Source organism: Dendropsophus ebraccatus, chromosome 8 (genome assembly GCF_027789765.1).
Source record: "Dendropsophus ebraccatus isolate aDenEbr1 chromosome 8, aDenEbr1.pat, whole genome shotgun sequence".
Taxonomy (NCBI): Eukaryota; Metazoa; Chordata; class Amphibia; order Anura; family Hylidae; genus Dendropsophus; species Dendropsophus ebraccatus.
In genome coordinates, this window is record NC_091461.1 from 19,435,835 (window position 1) to 19,451,741 (window position 15,907).

Below are 15,907 nucleotides of genomic sequence, written 5' to 3' on the forward strand. Positions count from 1 at the left end.
CGTCTTCCTATACTGTGCTTCTTCCTATACCATGCGTCTTCCTATACTGTGCTTCTTCCTATACTGTGCGTCTTCTTATACTGCGTGTCTTCCTATACTGCACATCTTACTATACTGTGCATCTTCCTATAATGTGCCTCTTCCTATGCCATGCGTCTTCCTATACTGGGCTTCTTCCTATACTGTGCTTCTTCCTATACTGTGCTTCTTCCTATACTGTGCTTCTTCCTATACCGTGCGTCTTCCTATACTGTGCTTCTTACCATACCGCACTTCTTCCTATACCGTGCGTGTGTGTCTTTCTCTTCCTATACTGTGCGTGTGTGTCTTTCTCTTCCTATACTGTGTGTCTTTTGCTTCCTATACTGCGCATCTTCCTATACCATGTGTCTTCATATACTGTGTGTCTTTCTCTTCCTATACCGTGCCTCTTCCTATACCATGCGTCTTCCTATACTGTGCGTCTTCCTATACCGAGTGCCTTTCTATACCGCATATCTTCCTATATTGTGCATCTTGCTATACTGTGCGTCTTCCTATATGACGTCACATCCTGCCCTGGCGCCTTCACAATGTTAAGTGTTAAAGGGGTTATCCAGTGCTACAAAAACATGGCCACTTCTCCCCCTCTCTTGTCTCCCCCTCTCTTGTTTGCAATTAAGTTCCATTTACTTCAATGGCACTGAGTTTGAAACCCCACCCAATCTGGAGACAAGAGAGGGGTAAAAGTGGCCATGTTTTTGTAGCACTGGATAACCCCTTTAAGGTTATAGGCCAGAAGAAGAAACCTATGAGGATGTGACTATGTTCTACTATAACTGCACATGTATGAGATGAAACAGTCCCCAGAATTCATCTGCAAAGATGTGAAATGAAACTCTACATCGCCATCTATTGGCCATTAGTGGTCTCTCTTCTTGCTCCTCAATGGACAAATTTCACCCCCATAGTTTTAGCAAAGTTTGGTGATTATGACAGACTGCTGTAAGTATGGAACTATAGAGAAGTCAAACCTGTAGGCCTCCAGCTGCTGCAAAACTACAACTCCCATCATGCCTGGACAGCCTTCGGCTGTCCAGGCATGATGGGAATTGTAGTTTTGCAACAGCTGGAGGCCTGCTGCTTTGACTCCTGTGCCTTAAGGATAAACTCTCATCGTACAGCCAGGTCTACCTACCTGATTGGCACCTAGGCACTACTATATTGGTACTATTATTTGGCATCATTATGTAATCTGGATTTGGATACTTGTTTCTTGTGATTATTTGATCTGGCCCACTCCATATGATTACAGGACATAGACATCTACTCACAAGGTGGAGAGTGACTGCAGGGTGTCGAAGGCCCCGGGCGTGATGGTGCCGATCTGATTGTCGTACAGGGACAGGAGTCGGACGTTCCTGAGCCCGGTGAAGCTGTCGTTGTGGACGCAGCTCACCTTGTTATTTCGTAACATCCTGCAAGAAAGAAAAATTAATATGCGGAGGAATTAGCTTCGGTTTTGTCAATGACACGGAATGCAAATTGAACGCGGGGAGAAGAATTATGCATCGTCTCCGATGCTCATTCATGTGCGTGTACAGTGTATAGAGGATCGGCATTAATATTTAACACACAATTGGCCATGAAATCAGCACAGAACATAATAGGTCATGTGTAAGGCTCTGTTCACATTGGCATCTTGGCTTCTGGTTCTAAGGCAAGGCATGGATCCAAATGGTGACCAACAGCACCAGCCACTTATAATGGGTCCATTGGGAGTCTGTCATTATAGCAAGGAGAATGCAGAATACTCTTGCTTATAAAAGTGATAGAACCCACCCATGTATTACTGGTAATAAATGTTTTTGTTTTTTTTTAAAGAGAATGTCTCATCAGAAAATAAAGTTTTATTTTTGGTAAAAAAATTTCTAGTTTTACATTTTTCTATCTTTATTCTATCTGGGGCTAAAACTAAACTGAGACTTCCTGTTGTGTGTGTGGTGTTAAGAGGAGGCTGCTGTAAAGTAATCTGTACAGTATTACAGCGTCATGTGACATCAAAATATAGAGGAGACAATAGCAGCTCCCTGTGGAATGAGCTTTTCACAGGTCACAGAGTACGCTCAGTAATGTCTCACATTCATCCCAAGGGGACAGACTCTGTCTATTGTCATCTATGTCCATGAGTCTTGCCAAAAAGCATGTCACTAAATGCTGTTAAGAACAGCCCAGGCAATATGGCAGCCCCTGTAATAATGTACAAAAAGTGAAATAAATAAGTCAGCTAAAGTAGAAACGGATTAGAATAAAAGAACACGTTTTAGTATCTGACTCTAATCAGTAATACAAAATTTAGGTGACACATTCCCAATCAATCACTTATCATCTATCTTGTAGATAATTGATCAGCATCTTAAGAAAACCCCTTTAACTCCATGAAATGTTGCAATGTCAGTTTTTAAAGGGGATCTCTCATCAGGTTCAGAAACAGGGATGGACCCCTCAGGATACTTATAACACTGGCTGGGAATGGACTCTGGGTCTTCTTCACACCCCACTGGCTGTGATTGATTTATCTCTCCCTATACATAAAATGGTAGAGATCTATCTAGGCCGCCGGGGATTGCCCTGATATCTCAGAACCCCATTCACGGCTGGTGTCATAGGTATGATCCCTCTGGAATAGAGGAAGTCAGGCAGCATGAACCTGTTCAATATAGGGAGATATAAGTAGTATAAGTAAAATGATTTGTACTTACAATGTTCTGAGACCCTCTAGACCCCGGAACATGCCGCTGCGTACAGACTCCAGGTGATTGGCGGTCAGGTGGAGCTCACTCACTGACGCCGCACCCTCGAACGCCCCATCCTCGATCTCCGAGATCTTGTTGTTGCTCAGATTGCTGTTAGAAACATGAATTTGGATTTGTTATGTTTATGTCATATACCTGTTCTCCTATAGTCTCTGTATATAACATAGGGATTGGCTCTTCTAATAGATTTATGAAGGAAGGGAGTAAATGAATGGGGTATAAATTACCCAGCGTATAATGCAGTGATGGCATTTTGTGTCTCTCCCAGCATGCCATGGCCGTGCAGAAGACAGCTCCACCACTGGGGTTTAGTACTGAATGCCACTCACTGTATATATGTTATATAGCAGTGATATCAAACCAAAACTACAATTCCCATCATGCTTGGACAGCCAAAGCTTTGGCACGATGGCAATGTTCCTTTCAAATCAACTAGTGTCAGAAAGTTATATAGATTCGTAATTTACTTCTATTTAAGAATCGCCAGTTTCCCAGTACTTATCAGCTGCTGTATGTCCTGCAGGAAGTGGTTTATTCTCCAGTCTGACACAGTGCTCTCTGCCGCCACCTCTGTCCATGTCAGGAACTGTCCAGAGCAGCAGCACATCCCCATAGAAACCCTCACCTGCTCTGGACAGGTCCTGACATGGACAGAGGTGGCGGTAGAGAGCACTGTGTCAGACTGGAAAGAATACACCACTTTCAGCAGGACATACAGCAGCTGATAAGTACTGGAAAACTGGATATTTTTAAATAGAAGTAATTTAACTGAATAACTTTCTGACATCAGTTGATTTGAGAGGAAAAAAAATGAGTCCCGGCCTCCACTGCAGAAGGAGTGTCCCATTAAAAATGATGTCTCAGAGGGGCGGGGACTATGGCACCAGTGTAGATGGGAAGATGTGGGGCCCCGCCCAGATGACACTATCCACCAATAATAAAAAGCATTTTTGGCCATGGTTTATACAGGTGAACCTAGCTTGAGACAACGGAATACATTCCTTATGATAGGCGGGGTACCACTTTTGGGACCCCCACCAATCATAAAAATGAAGGGATGCAGTGCTGGTGTACGGTTGCGCCCCCTTGTGGACAATTACCTATAGAGAATCACCCTCAGCCACACTGCTTATTCCATTCACTGTTGTTCCCTCCATCCCTGGCCAATCTGCAGGAACGATGGGGTGGGAATGGATAAATAACCATTGGACCTTTTTTACTATATTGTACTTAGTCACTTACATTTTTTTCAGGTGTGGAAGTTTCCGGAACAATCCCGTCGCTTCTAATGTTGCGATCTCATTGTTGTTCAACCGTCTAAAATTTTCCAAAAGATAAAATTATAATGGGGAAATATAAAAAGGTCACATAATGTAGGGTATTACAGGGGGAGCATTCTGTGCATCATATACGCCACTAAACCCCAACCTGTGGCTCTATAGCTGTTGCAAACTACAACTCCCAGCATGCCCTGACAGCCGAAGGCTGTCAGGGCATGCTGGGAGTTGTAGTTTGCAACAGCTATAGAGCCACAGGTTGGGGAATACTGATATGCAAAAGAACACTGCAGAGACACCATCACATGTCTTGACGTCAGTGAACTAGCCAAACCTTCCCTCCGGGAAGGAACAACCAAGCCAAAGGCGTTCTCCAGTCAAGGAAACCACCTCAGCAAGGTATCCATCCACAGACAGCTGTTTCGGGGGTTTTGCCCCTCATCAGTGTGGAGTAGTGGAGAGATCAACCAGCATCCTTTTGCATGCACTTACTAGTCATTGCTCCCACTAGCCAGAAACCTACTCCACACTGATGAGGGGCAAAACCCCCGAAACAGCTGTCTGTGGGGGAATACTGATAGACACCTATAAAATACTGTATATAATAGATAGCGGCACTGCGAGAACACGATATTAGGGATGGATCTCCTACATACAGCTCGGCCGTAGACTGCGGGATGCGGTCTGGGATTTTGGACAGTTTCAGGTTGGAGCAGTCCACCACATTGGATTCACATCTGCACTTGGGTGGACACACCACATCGCTGTTACATTCGCTGCTCAGCTGTAAATCCTCAGTTCCTGTAAAGAGAATAAAATCTGATTAAATCCTATACGGGATCGTCACTATAAGTCTATTAGCTCTACTAGTCTATTCTTTTGCACTGGTTATAGATGTCTATCCTTTTGTAACATGATATGTTATAGGTACATTTGCTCTTATATACTATATAAGGTTACTATAAACTTATTATCCTATGACCAACGTTTAAAGGGGTTCTCCGCCCTTTTGTCAAATGTCCAATAAATGAATGTACATTGGTAAATAACGTAATTTAACGTCATTCTGCGGTCTTTTATGCTTTTATCCTTCTGCTCTGTTGTCTTCATTGCACCACATCCTGTCTAGAGTACATCTGGTAATGAACTTCCTGTTCTCACTGTACACTGTAGCTAGGATTTCAGCCAAGACTCTCTCGATCCAGTGGGTGTAGTAGAAGGATATAAAGTAGGCTGAATTCCCAGCTAGAGTGTGCAGTTAGAAAAGGAAGTCTGTTCCAGGATGTGCACTAGACAGGAAGTGATCGGAAATGAAGACAACAAAGCAGGCAGTTTTAATAGTGATGAGTAGAGATGAGCGAACCGGGTTCGGGTTCGAGTCGATCCGAACCCGAACGTTCGGCATTTGATTAGCGGTGGCTGCTGAAGTTGGATAAAGCTCTAAGGTTGTCTGGAAAACATGGATACAGTCAATGACTATATCCATGTTTTCCACATAGCCTTAGGGCTTTATCCAACTTTAGCAGCCACCGCTAATCATATGCCGAACGATCGGGTTCGGATGGACTCCAGCATGCTCCAGGTTCACTCATCTCTAGTGATGAGCGAACAGTGAAATATATCTCCCGAATATTCAATCGAATATTCGATCCCATTAAAGTCAATGGGAACAAGTATTCGATTATTGAAAAACATCTATTCGACCACTTAGAGGTAAAAACCGGAAGCTGGGGGATTTGAACGCTTATCGAATATTTATCGGATATTCGGCGAACTATTCGATAATATTCGATAGATCGAATACCTTACTATTCGATCGGATATCTTTTCGATCGAACAGTATTCGCTCATCACTAAGTTTTAAAACAAAAGCAACTCTTGAATTTACTTTCAAGATATCTAATGCAACACATACAAACAGAAGTCCTCGAGATCACGAGATCACGACCATGATGAGCATTTATGTACATATACATACTGTATATAACATACAAGGATATTCATTTAGTATGACATGTTTTATATCTATTCAAACTTACCTGGAATGAAGTATTGTTCTTTTGCTGTGGAGAAAAAGACAAGGGAATGATCATAAAGGTTTGTATTCCACAACTGCATTTTACAATTTTAAAGGGAATGCACAGCATTACAAAACCACAAACAGCGCCACATTGTCCACAGGCCGTGTTTGGTATTGCAGTTTAGCCTCAATCACGTCCAGGGGGCTAAGCTGTAATACCAGACACAACCACTTGGGGTGGCACTGCTTTTGGAACACCTAGTGCCATCCATCTGTGGAAAAGAAGAGAGTACTAAGAAGTTTTTATTAAGTCCGTCTGAGCTTACCTGAGCATCTGAACTTTTTGCTTTTTATTTGCCCAATGCGTTTGTTGGCAAGTCTTCGAGGACTGGCGCATCTGGCACCACTGGTCTCTATGGGATTTGTTCGTAGGAAGTCTGCCAGCCACTTGAGGTTACAGTCACAGATGAAAGGGTTCTGAGCCAAGTGCCTAGGAAAAGTACACATAGTCAGGACTGGCTTATAGGGGGGGGGGGGGGGGGGGGGGCAAGTGTCCAGGGCAGGGATGGGGAACTTTTGGAACTTTTTGATCATGCTGGAGAACCACAGGTTGGGTCTAGGGCTTCCTCCATCTAGAGAACCACTATTGGGGGCAATATTACAGGCATATTCTGCTAATAGCAAGATATAGCCTATGCACAGGGTAGGTGATAACTGCTGGATCGGTTAGTGTCCAGTTTCTGGGATCCCCACCCATCCCCTGAGTGGGGTTTCCCATATCTTGTTTGAACCAGGCAGTGGTTGAGCATGTTTACTTCCTCTCCAGTCACGTTCTATGACCTGAAGGATATAGCTGAAAATTGTGGATAAGTAATAACTAGAGATGAGCCTAACTCACGCATGCTCTAGTCCGATTGTTCAGCACTTAAAGGGGTTGTCCAACATTTTTTTTATTTCTTTCAAATCAACTAGTGTCAGAAAGTTATATTGATTTGTAATTTACTTCTATTTAAAAATCTCAAGTCTTCCTATACTTATCAGCTGCTGTGTGCCCTGCAGGAAGTGCTGTTTTATTTACATTCAGTAACAGTTCTCTCTGCTGACATCTCTGGCCAAGTCAGGAACTGTCCAGAGCAGTAGCAAATCCATATAGAAAACCTCTCCTGCTCTGGACAGTTCTTGTCTCAGCCAGAGATGTCAGCAGAGAGCACCCTTTCTTAATGTAAATAAACACCACTTCCTGCAGGATATACAGCAGCTAGCAAGTATGGCAGACTTGAGATTTTTAAATAGAAGCAAATTACAAATCTATCTAAGTTTCTGACACTAGTTGATTTAAAAGAAACATTTTTTCGCTGAACAACCCCTTTAAATACCAGTGGCTAAAGAGGTTGGATGCAGCCCTGGGAAAACATGGAGACATCCCATGGCATCTAACTTCTTCATCCACCGTTATTTATATGCCAAACGAATGGATTCGAGAATGCGTGAGTTGGGCTCATCTCTAGCCACGACCTTAAAGGGGTTATCCAGGATTAGAAAAGAATTGCTATTTTTCTCCATATACAGCGCCACCCTGTATTCAGTGGTTGTGTGCGGTACTGCAGCTCAGTTTCAATGAATTGAATAGAGCCAAGTTGTAATATCGCATACAACCACAACCTGTCTTGGGAATGTTTTGTAATCCTGGATAACCCTATAAGGCCTCAGGATTTGTTCTAACAGACCAATGCAGTGTTTTTATGTATTTTTTTGCCACTATCATAAGTGGATGTTATATATTAGTCATGTTCAGGGTTAGCAGAGCTCAGGGCTGCGTTCCGCTGCTCCACATGAGATGAAAACCCAGACATTGGGCACGTCATGTATTGCGCTTGCCATTTATTAAATTAAAAAAAAAAATCATAAAAATTATGAGCTGTAGCAGAATTATGAGCTGTAGTAGTGACCATATTTTATTCACATAAATTGAGGTTTTTACATGAGTGATCAGCCATTATTTCGCAGCAGCATGGCTTCCCCTCTTGGTTTCTTGAAGGACCAGGCATCAGGGTCAGATCTAAAGGTTGGTATTCGTCGGCATGTATAGCCAATAAAGCTGACTCATTGCATTTAGCGGTAGAAAACATGGAGATCATTGTTGAAAACCAATGGAAACCTATTGAACAGTTGTTGTGAGATTTGCATAGATGTTGTGCCACCTATTGGCATTTATTTTAAGGGGTTATCCAGCGGTACAAAAACATGGCCACTTTTTCCCCTCTCTTGTCTCCAGATTGGGTGGGGTTTGGAATTGGGTTCCATTAAAGTAAATGGAGCTTAATTGCAAACCACACCTGAACTGGAGACAAGAGAGGGGAAAAGTGGCCATGTTTTTGTAGCGCTGGATAACCCCTTTAAGGCATAGTTCCAGTCTGACACAGTGCTCTCTGCTGCCACATCTGTCCATGTCAGGAACTGTCCAGAGCAGCAGCAAGACTGTAGACAGTAAACTGAAAAGAATCCACCACTTCCTGCAGGACATACAGCAGTTGATAAGTACGAGAAGACTTGAGGATTTTTAATATAAGCAAATCTTTCTGACACCAGATGAGCTGAAGAAAAAACCAAAAAAAACCCAAAAGGTGCCCATTGTCTGATTTCTCTGAGCAGTAGACCAGGATGGGGACACAGAGGAATCTAGGGGGCCAATTGAAAGTTGGAAAATTTTAAAGGGGTTGTCCAGCGAAAATCTTTTTCTTTCAAATCAACTGATATCAGAAGGTTATATAGATTTGTAATTTACTTCTATTAAAAAATCTTCCCATACTTATCAGCTGCTGTATGTCCTGCAAGAAGTGTTGTTTTATTTTCAGTCTGACACAGTGCTCTCTGCTCGAGTCGAAATAGGAATCCCGGCAACTAACCACTTAATCATCATGTAGTTTTAGGCTATGTTCACACTACGTAAAACAACGGCCGTAGTCCTCGCCGTAAAACTACGGCCGTTGTTTTGAGGTTCCCTATTATGACTGCAATGCAATGTAACTACGGCCGTTGAATGCACACTACGTATCAGATAACAGCCTTTTTTATACGTCCCCGTGGAAAATGAACACGGCTGCAACAACGGCCGTGGATTTCAATGCAGCCGTAAAACTTATATCTGCTGAATTAAACTTGATTTTGATGTAAAAAAATTTCTGAGTGGTTTCTCGGGCTGGGCGCAGTATTTAAAGTAAATGACCTGTTTCATCCTGCTTATAAACATGCTGGGAAGCAAAATTAAACAACGGCCGTAATTCTACGGCCGTAGTTTTGGTCGCAGAAGTCCGGCCGGTGAAAACAACGGCCATTATTTTACGTAGTGTGAACATAGCCTTATTCGGTTGCATAACCATAATCGTGTGAACAATGGAACAGTGCTCTCTGCTGCCATCTCTGGCCAAGACAGCAACTCTGTCTCAGCTTTCTATGAATCCGCATAGAAAACCTCTCCTGCTCTGGACTGTTCCTGTGTCGGCCAGAGAGAACTGTGTCAGACTGAAAATAAAACAACACTTCCTGCAGGACATCCAGCAGCTGATAAGTATGGGAAGACTTGAGATTTTTTAATAGAAGTAAATTTCAAATCTATAAAACTTTCTGATATCAGTTGATTTGAAAGAAAAAGATTTTCGCCGGACAATCCAGGCATGGGGAACCTTTGGCCCTCAAGCTGTTGCAAAACTACAATTCCCATCATGCCTGGACAGCCGAAGCTTTAGCTTCGGCTGTCCAGGCATGATGGGAATTGTAGTTTTGCAACAGCTGGAGGGCCAAAGGTTCCCCACCCTGCTATGAAGGAATAAGTCGTAGTAGTTTGTGCACCCCCTCCTGGTGACGCAGCGCACACAATGTACGGCTATACTGCGGCTTCCATTCACTAGCACTCACAATGTCTGGATGGCTCGGAGGGAGGAGAAGGTTCCTTTGGCCAAACTCTGGATCTTGTTGTCATAGAGCGAGAGCAGAGAAAGATTCTGCAGGTCCTGGAAGGTGTCAGCTCGGATGCAGTTAATCTTGTTGGCATTCAGGAGTCTGAGCACAAGAGGAAAAAAAAAAAAAAAAAAACTCGAATAAGTCTAATAAGCCCTGACATTTATGACTGCATCGATTTCAACTTATAAGTCATTTATAGCGGCAGGAGCGGCAATCGCTATTCCGCGCACTCCCCCACTAACCTACATTTAACACGTCTTATCTAAGGAGACCATTTGAAATGTAAAACTCCAGTAAGGTAAAATATATATATATAAAGTGACAGTCTTTCATCTTCTCAGCGGGGGAGGGTCCGGAGGAACGGTTAGGATGAAAGGAGAAGATGGAATTTAAATAAAATAATAGAAATTAAAAGAAGATATAAAATTTAAGCAATATAAGCTAAATCACATGAATTATACAATTACGCTGCGGCAAAAAAAATAAATAAATCAGGTCTTAGGATTAGAACAGTTAGGATTGTTCATTCATTGACTCCATGCGCATGTCTGAATTACAGATCCAGTGATAACCCTGTGTAGAATCTGTGGATAACATATGAGGGCTTCTAGGTAAGAATTAATTGTAATACCCATGATGCTATGGGGCATCTGTGTGCTGCTGCCCGGACGTCAGGCACTGTACAGACGCATACATTTATGGAAGCAGCACCAGGTAGTGAAGCTGAAATTATGCAGCAGTGGTCAGGATCTGAGATAACACTAATCCCAGCCTTTTAAAGGGGTATTTCACTCAAACATAACTTTTCATATGTTGTTGTTGACTAACAATTCCTTCCATACTTGTTATTGTCTATTCAGTCTTCTTCCCCCAGTTCTGAGCAGCTGCTTTATGCTGAAGACACAAAAATCTGTGTGAGCTTTTCTTTCTGTTCCTGGCTGGCTTTATCAGCAACTTTGTAGCTTCTTTGTAATGCTGGGAGGTTTATACTGAGGTCAAGTTGCTGATGAACTCATTGTGATTATGCTTCCCGGCATTACAGATTTGCTACAAAGTTGCAGATATGGACTTGTTTACATCAGCCGTCTCAGAAGGGAGGGGGAAGGAGGGGGAGACAGAGAGAAAAGCTCACACACAGATGTTTTTGTCTTCAACAGAAAGCCGCAGCTCAGAACTGAGGGTAGGAGATGAATTGTTAGTCTCACTATGGACATCAACATATCAAAAGTTATGTTTCAGTGGAATACCCCTTTAACCACTTAGATTACATGGTCAATATTACAGGGGTTCTGTGTGATTTTTTTTTAATCAGTTGGTGCCAGAAAGTTATAAAGATTTGTAAATTTTGTTAATTTAAAAATCTCAAGTCTTCCAGTACATATCAGCTGTTGTATGTGCTGCAGGAAGTGGGGTATTCTTTCCAGTCTGACACTGTACTCTCTGTTGTCACCTCTGTCCGTGACCAGAACTGTCCAGAGCAGGAGCAAATGCCTACAGAAAACTCTCCTGCTCTGGAAAAAGGTGTAAGCAAAGAGCACTGTGTCAGACTGGAAAGAATACCCCACTTCCTGCAGGACATACAGCAGCCGATAGAAGTAATTTACAAATCTATATAATATGGACATGGAGAGGAAGGAGCTCCTGCACATCACACCTATGACTGATACTTATGCCACTCGGCTACATTTAAAAACCAACGCCAGGATGTTGATATATAATTTGATCAAACCATATTGCCTCATGTACCATGTGCAGGTCTCCTGGCCAACATGAGGACCAAACCCCAAGGGCACCCCCCAAACCCAGCAGGCACCGCCGGCAGAGAAAGCTGCCACCAAGCAACACAAGTGTGAAAAAGGTCTTACCATTCGACACTGCAACGCAGGTAGAATAGGAGGAATAGGAGGTACTTACCATGTGTGCACAGGTGCTTCCTGCTAATTGTGGTCACATGGGTCTTACAAGGGGAGTGCAAGGGGTTGCAGGGCCATTCCGTGGCCTCCCTTCCCTGCTTGCACTCGCCTTGCGGGGTTGACGGTTGCAAGTTAGTGTAGGGACTCATGTGAACCAGGAGACCTGCATGTGGTACATGAGGCAATATGGTTTACCAAATTGTATACCAACATCCAGGCGTTGGTTTTTAAATGTTGCCGAGAGGCATTAGTGTCAGCCATAGGTGTGAGGTGCAGCCGCTACTTTTTCTCCATGTCCTTACAAATCTATATAACTTTCTGACAACAGTTTTCACCCCTTTAACCATGGCATCTAAGTGGTTGGACAGAGAGAGGAGGCTCCTCCTGTCATCTTATGTACCCAATCCCTTTTGATGAATAGTAATAGCAGACAGGGCCTAAGATGCACTACATCACAGATGGATATTAGTGTATTACACCAAAACACAAAAAAAGTAAGAAAAGTAATAAATATACGCTTCAACCATACGGCAAAAACATGATGTGACTCAAGCCATACAGAAGCATACGCCTTCCATTTACTTCAATTAACATCAAAGCCACACAGTAAGGTATATGTTTCTATGTGACAAAAAAAAAAAAAAAAGCTCACCTGCCTACGCTCTCCATAAAGAATGTAAACATATGCCTAAGGGACACCTAGTTATACGTCCTTCCATATAACTATATGTATATACTAATGTGTATGCCTTATGTTTATCATAAATGTCTAATGTATGGCCAGACAAGGTGTGAACAGAGCCTAATGGATAAGAAAACCTGTCCCACACAAAACGAGCCCTCCTACGGCTGTCAGGAGGAAAAAAAATCGGCTCTAGGAAGGCGGAGATGAATATATGGTACAAAGGGGTATACTATATGGTTATATAGCAGATGTGCTCAAAAAAAAAAAAATTAAATGCAGATTTCACATAGAAATGGTAATGGATGGAGCTTTATGGAACCTTTATTCACATTACATGGGAAAAAAAATCCTGTATAGCTCTAACAGCAGAATTTCTCAATAATAATAATAATAATAATAATAATAATAAAATTTTATATATATATATATATATATATATATATATATATAGTCTAATTCATCTACTATAGGCATGCAAAGAAAACAATAGATAAATCCTTACTTACAGAAGCTGCAAGGCATGGAGACCACTAAACACACCTTTAGGAAGGTCTGTAATCTTGTTGCCGTATAAGACCCTAAAAAACAGAGAAATTCATGCTCACTATTGTAATAGAAACTTAACATTATGGGGTATCAGGGCATGCTGAGAGTTGTAGTGTGGCAAAAACTGGTGGGTCATAGGCCATTAAACATGGCTTTGGAGCAGTAATCCACAACCAGGTGGGCTCTCTAGCAGGTGCCAAGCAATTCCCAGCATGTCAGGTATGATGAGCACTGTAGTTCTGCAACAGCTGAAAAGATACACATTGGAAACTGCGGCTGTAAAGGGGTTATAAAGGCACTTGTTAAAATTATTTATTATATTAGATGTCCTTTTCAAGTAAAGATTGCAGTACCTTGCACTGCCACTAGGAGCAGTAAGGTAATGTAAAAATAGATATAAATAAACATTGAAAAGGTTGTGCCAAATGCTCCAGTGTCATGCTGGTGCTAATACCGATTTAAACGGGTACGCCGGAAAAAAATCATTTTTTCAAATGAAATGGTGCCAGAAAGTTATACAGACTTGGAATTTACTTCTATTGAAAAATATCCAGTCTTCCACTAATTATCAGCTGCTGTATGTCCTGCAGTAAGTGATGTTTTCTTTCCAGTCTGACACATTGCTCTTTGCTGCCACCTCTGTCCATGTCAGGAACTGTCCAGAGCAGGAAAGGGATTTAATGCTGCTCTGGACAGTTCCTGACATGAACAGAGGTGGCAGCAGAGAGCACTGTGTCAGACTAGAAAGTATACACCACTTCCTGCAGGACATACATCAAGTAATAAGTACTGGAGGTACTTGAGATTTTTTTAATAGAAGTAAATCTTAATTACAAATCTATATAACTTTCTGAAACCAGTTGATTGGAAAGAAAAGAAAATTCTCGGGAGTTAACCTTTAATACTGATGGCCCATCATGTTTAGATTTATTTTAAAGGGGTACTGCAGAATTTTTTTTAAATGTATATGTTGCTGGGACCAGATTAAAATAGAAAAAGAAAAAAAGTACTTACCTGCCCCCAGTTCCCTACATTTGGTTGCAGGATTTTCTGTCTCCTTCCTGCTTTAAAGCATAGGGTGCAGGACCTTCCCTGTCAGGCAATCACTGACTGAAAATGGATACCGCTGTGTGATTGGCTGAGACAGCAGGTCCTTCTCCCAAGCGTTTGTCTCGGGAGTAAACAGAAAATGGGGGGCCAGGCAGCAGAACAGGAGCTGCCACTGATGAGGATAAGGTAAGTATCGTTTTTCTATTTTTAACCTATTTTATACGTTAAAGAAAATCCCCAGAATACCCCTTTATGGTGCGTTCACACCTACAGGATCTGCAGCTGATTTTCTGCAGCAGATTTCATTTAAATAACTGAACACAGCATCAAATCTGCTGCAGATCCTGTAGGTGTGAACGCACCCTTAAGAATATTTTAAAAAGAAAAGAATCTCTCCTATATATTTATTCACCCTTTCCAACCCACACCTGACATTGACTTTCAAATCTGCATCAGAACGTGTGGCGTGTGTGAACGCTCCCTTCCTATGCGTCCGCTGCTGAGCCAATGGCTAGGTCTGCCTTACAAGTTATTCAATTAATATTTTATTGACTGCGAGATAAAAAGGGCCTGATGGGTGGTAATGAATGGGCGGAAGGAGCCGTCCTGCGCTCGCTTTCATTTAACCTGTTATGCGGGATTCTGATTAATTGGACCAAATCTGCAGATTAGACATGAATATCTGTAATCACGCTGCGATTATCATCCGGGGGAAGAAAAATCATTAACAAATTCTTTGGCGGTCAGAGGTACCTGTCTTGGTGAATGATAATTGCTTTCAATTGAAGACACCATGTGAGCTAAAACCCAGCAGATAAATGGTGCGTGCGGGCATCTATTAATACACGTGTGAACATTCCCGGCACGAACTATTTTCAGAATTGCTAATTAATACATTCTGTCTCTGGATGTAAATATCCATATTAGATATAATGATCTCTTCTCCCAGCCAGTCATGTAGAGATTGGCTTCTCTGATCATGTATACTGCCTCCTAGTGGTGGATGGGTGTGTGAGCAGCCTTCTGCACAGCATAGTGGAAACACAGAAATTGTCAGCAAAAAAAAAAAGGACCACCTGGTCCATGTAGTCCACCCTTATTTTATTTCCTTTAATTTTTTAGGGTGTTTCTGGATAGTATAGGATAAGGCTATTTTATTGTCCTTGCATTTTAAGTTATAACAACCATGAGTTTACCAGCATTGTATGATACAGTAGGATGGGGGTGAGGCCTTTACACATCTTTTGTGGCTGCTCTCAATTACATGTATGGACATTTAAAGGGGACTCCAACTGGATTTTTTTCCAAAACTGGTACCAGAAAGATATATAGATTTACTTTTATTTTAAAATCTCAAATCTGCCAGTACTTATCAGCTGCTATATGTCCTACAGGAAGTGGTGTATTCTTTCCAGTCTGACACAGCACTCTCTGCTGCCACCTCTGTCCATGTCAGGAACTGTCCAGAGCAGTAGCAAATCCCCACAGAAAACCTTTCTTGCTCTGGACAGTTCCTGACATGGACAGATATGGCAGCAGAGAGCACTGCGTCAGACTGGAAAGAATGATTGTTCAGCCAATAGTTATCGCTCAAGGCCTTGTCATACACATGAATGTTTGGCATGGTCATATGGAGAGGGGCTAGCCACAGCTGGGCCACT

General features: G+C 42.2%; 1 protein-coding gene across 5 annotated transcripts in view; it reads right to left on the reverse strand.

The window, feature by feature from the left end:
* The window catches only part of SLIT1 (slit guidance ligand 1), a 259,852-nt gene that overhangs the window by 42,023 nt on the left and 201,922 nt on the right, over positions 1–15,907 (reverse strand). For all 5 annotated transcript variants that reach the window (XM_069979970.1, XM_069979973.1, XM_069979971.1 and 2 more), the window contains 8 exons: positions 13,157–13,228; positions 10,008–10,151; positions 6,419–6,582; positions 6,112–6,135; positions 4,729–4,873; positions 4,038–4,112; positions 2,742–2,885; positions 1,314–1,457 (listed from right to left, as the gene is read on the reverse strand). In XM_069979970.1, coding sequence (XP_069836071.1) covers positions 1,314–1,457; positions 2,742–2,885; positions 4,038–4,112; positions 4,729–4,873; positions 6,112–6,135; positions 6,419–6,582; positions 10,008–10,151; positions 13,157–13,228 — 912 coding nt within the window. The remainder of the gene's footprint in view (positions 1–1,313; positions 1,458–2,741; positions 2,886–4,037; positions 4,113–4,728; positions 4,874–6,111; positions 6,136–6,418; positions 6,583–10,007; positions 10,152–13,156; positions 13,229–15,907) is intronic.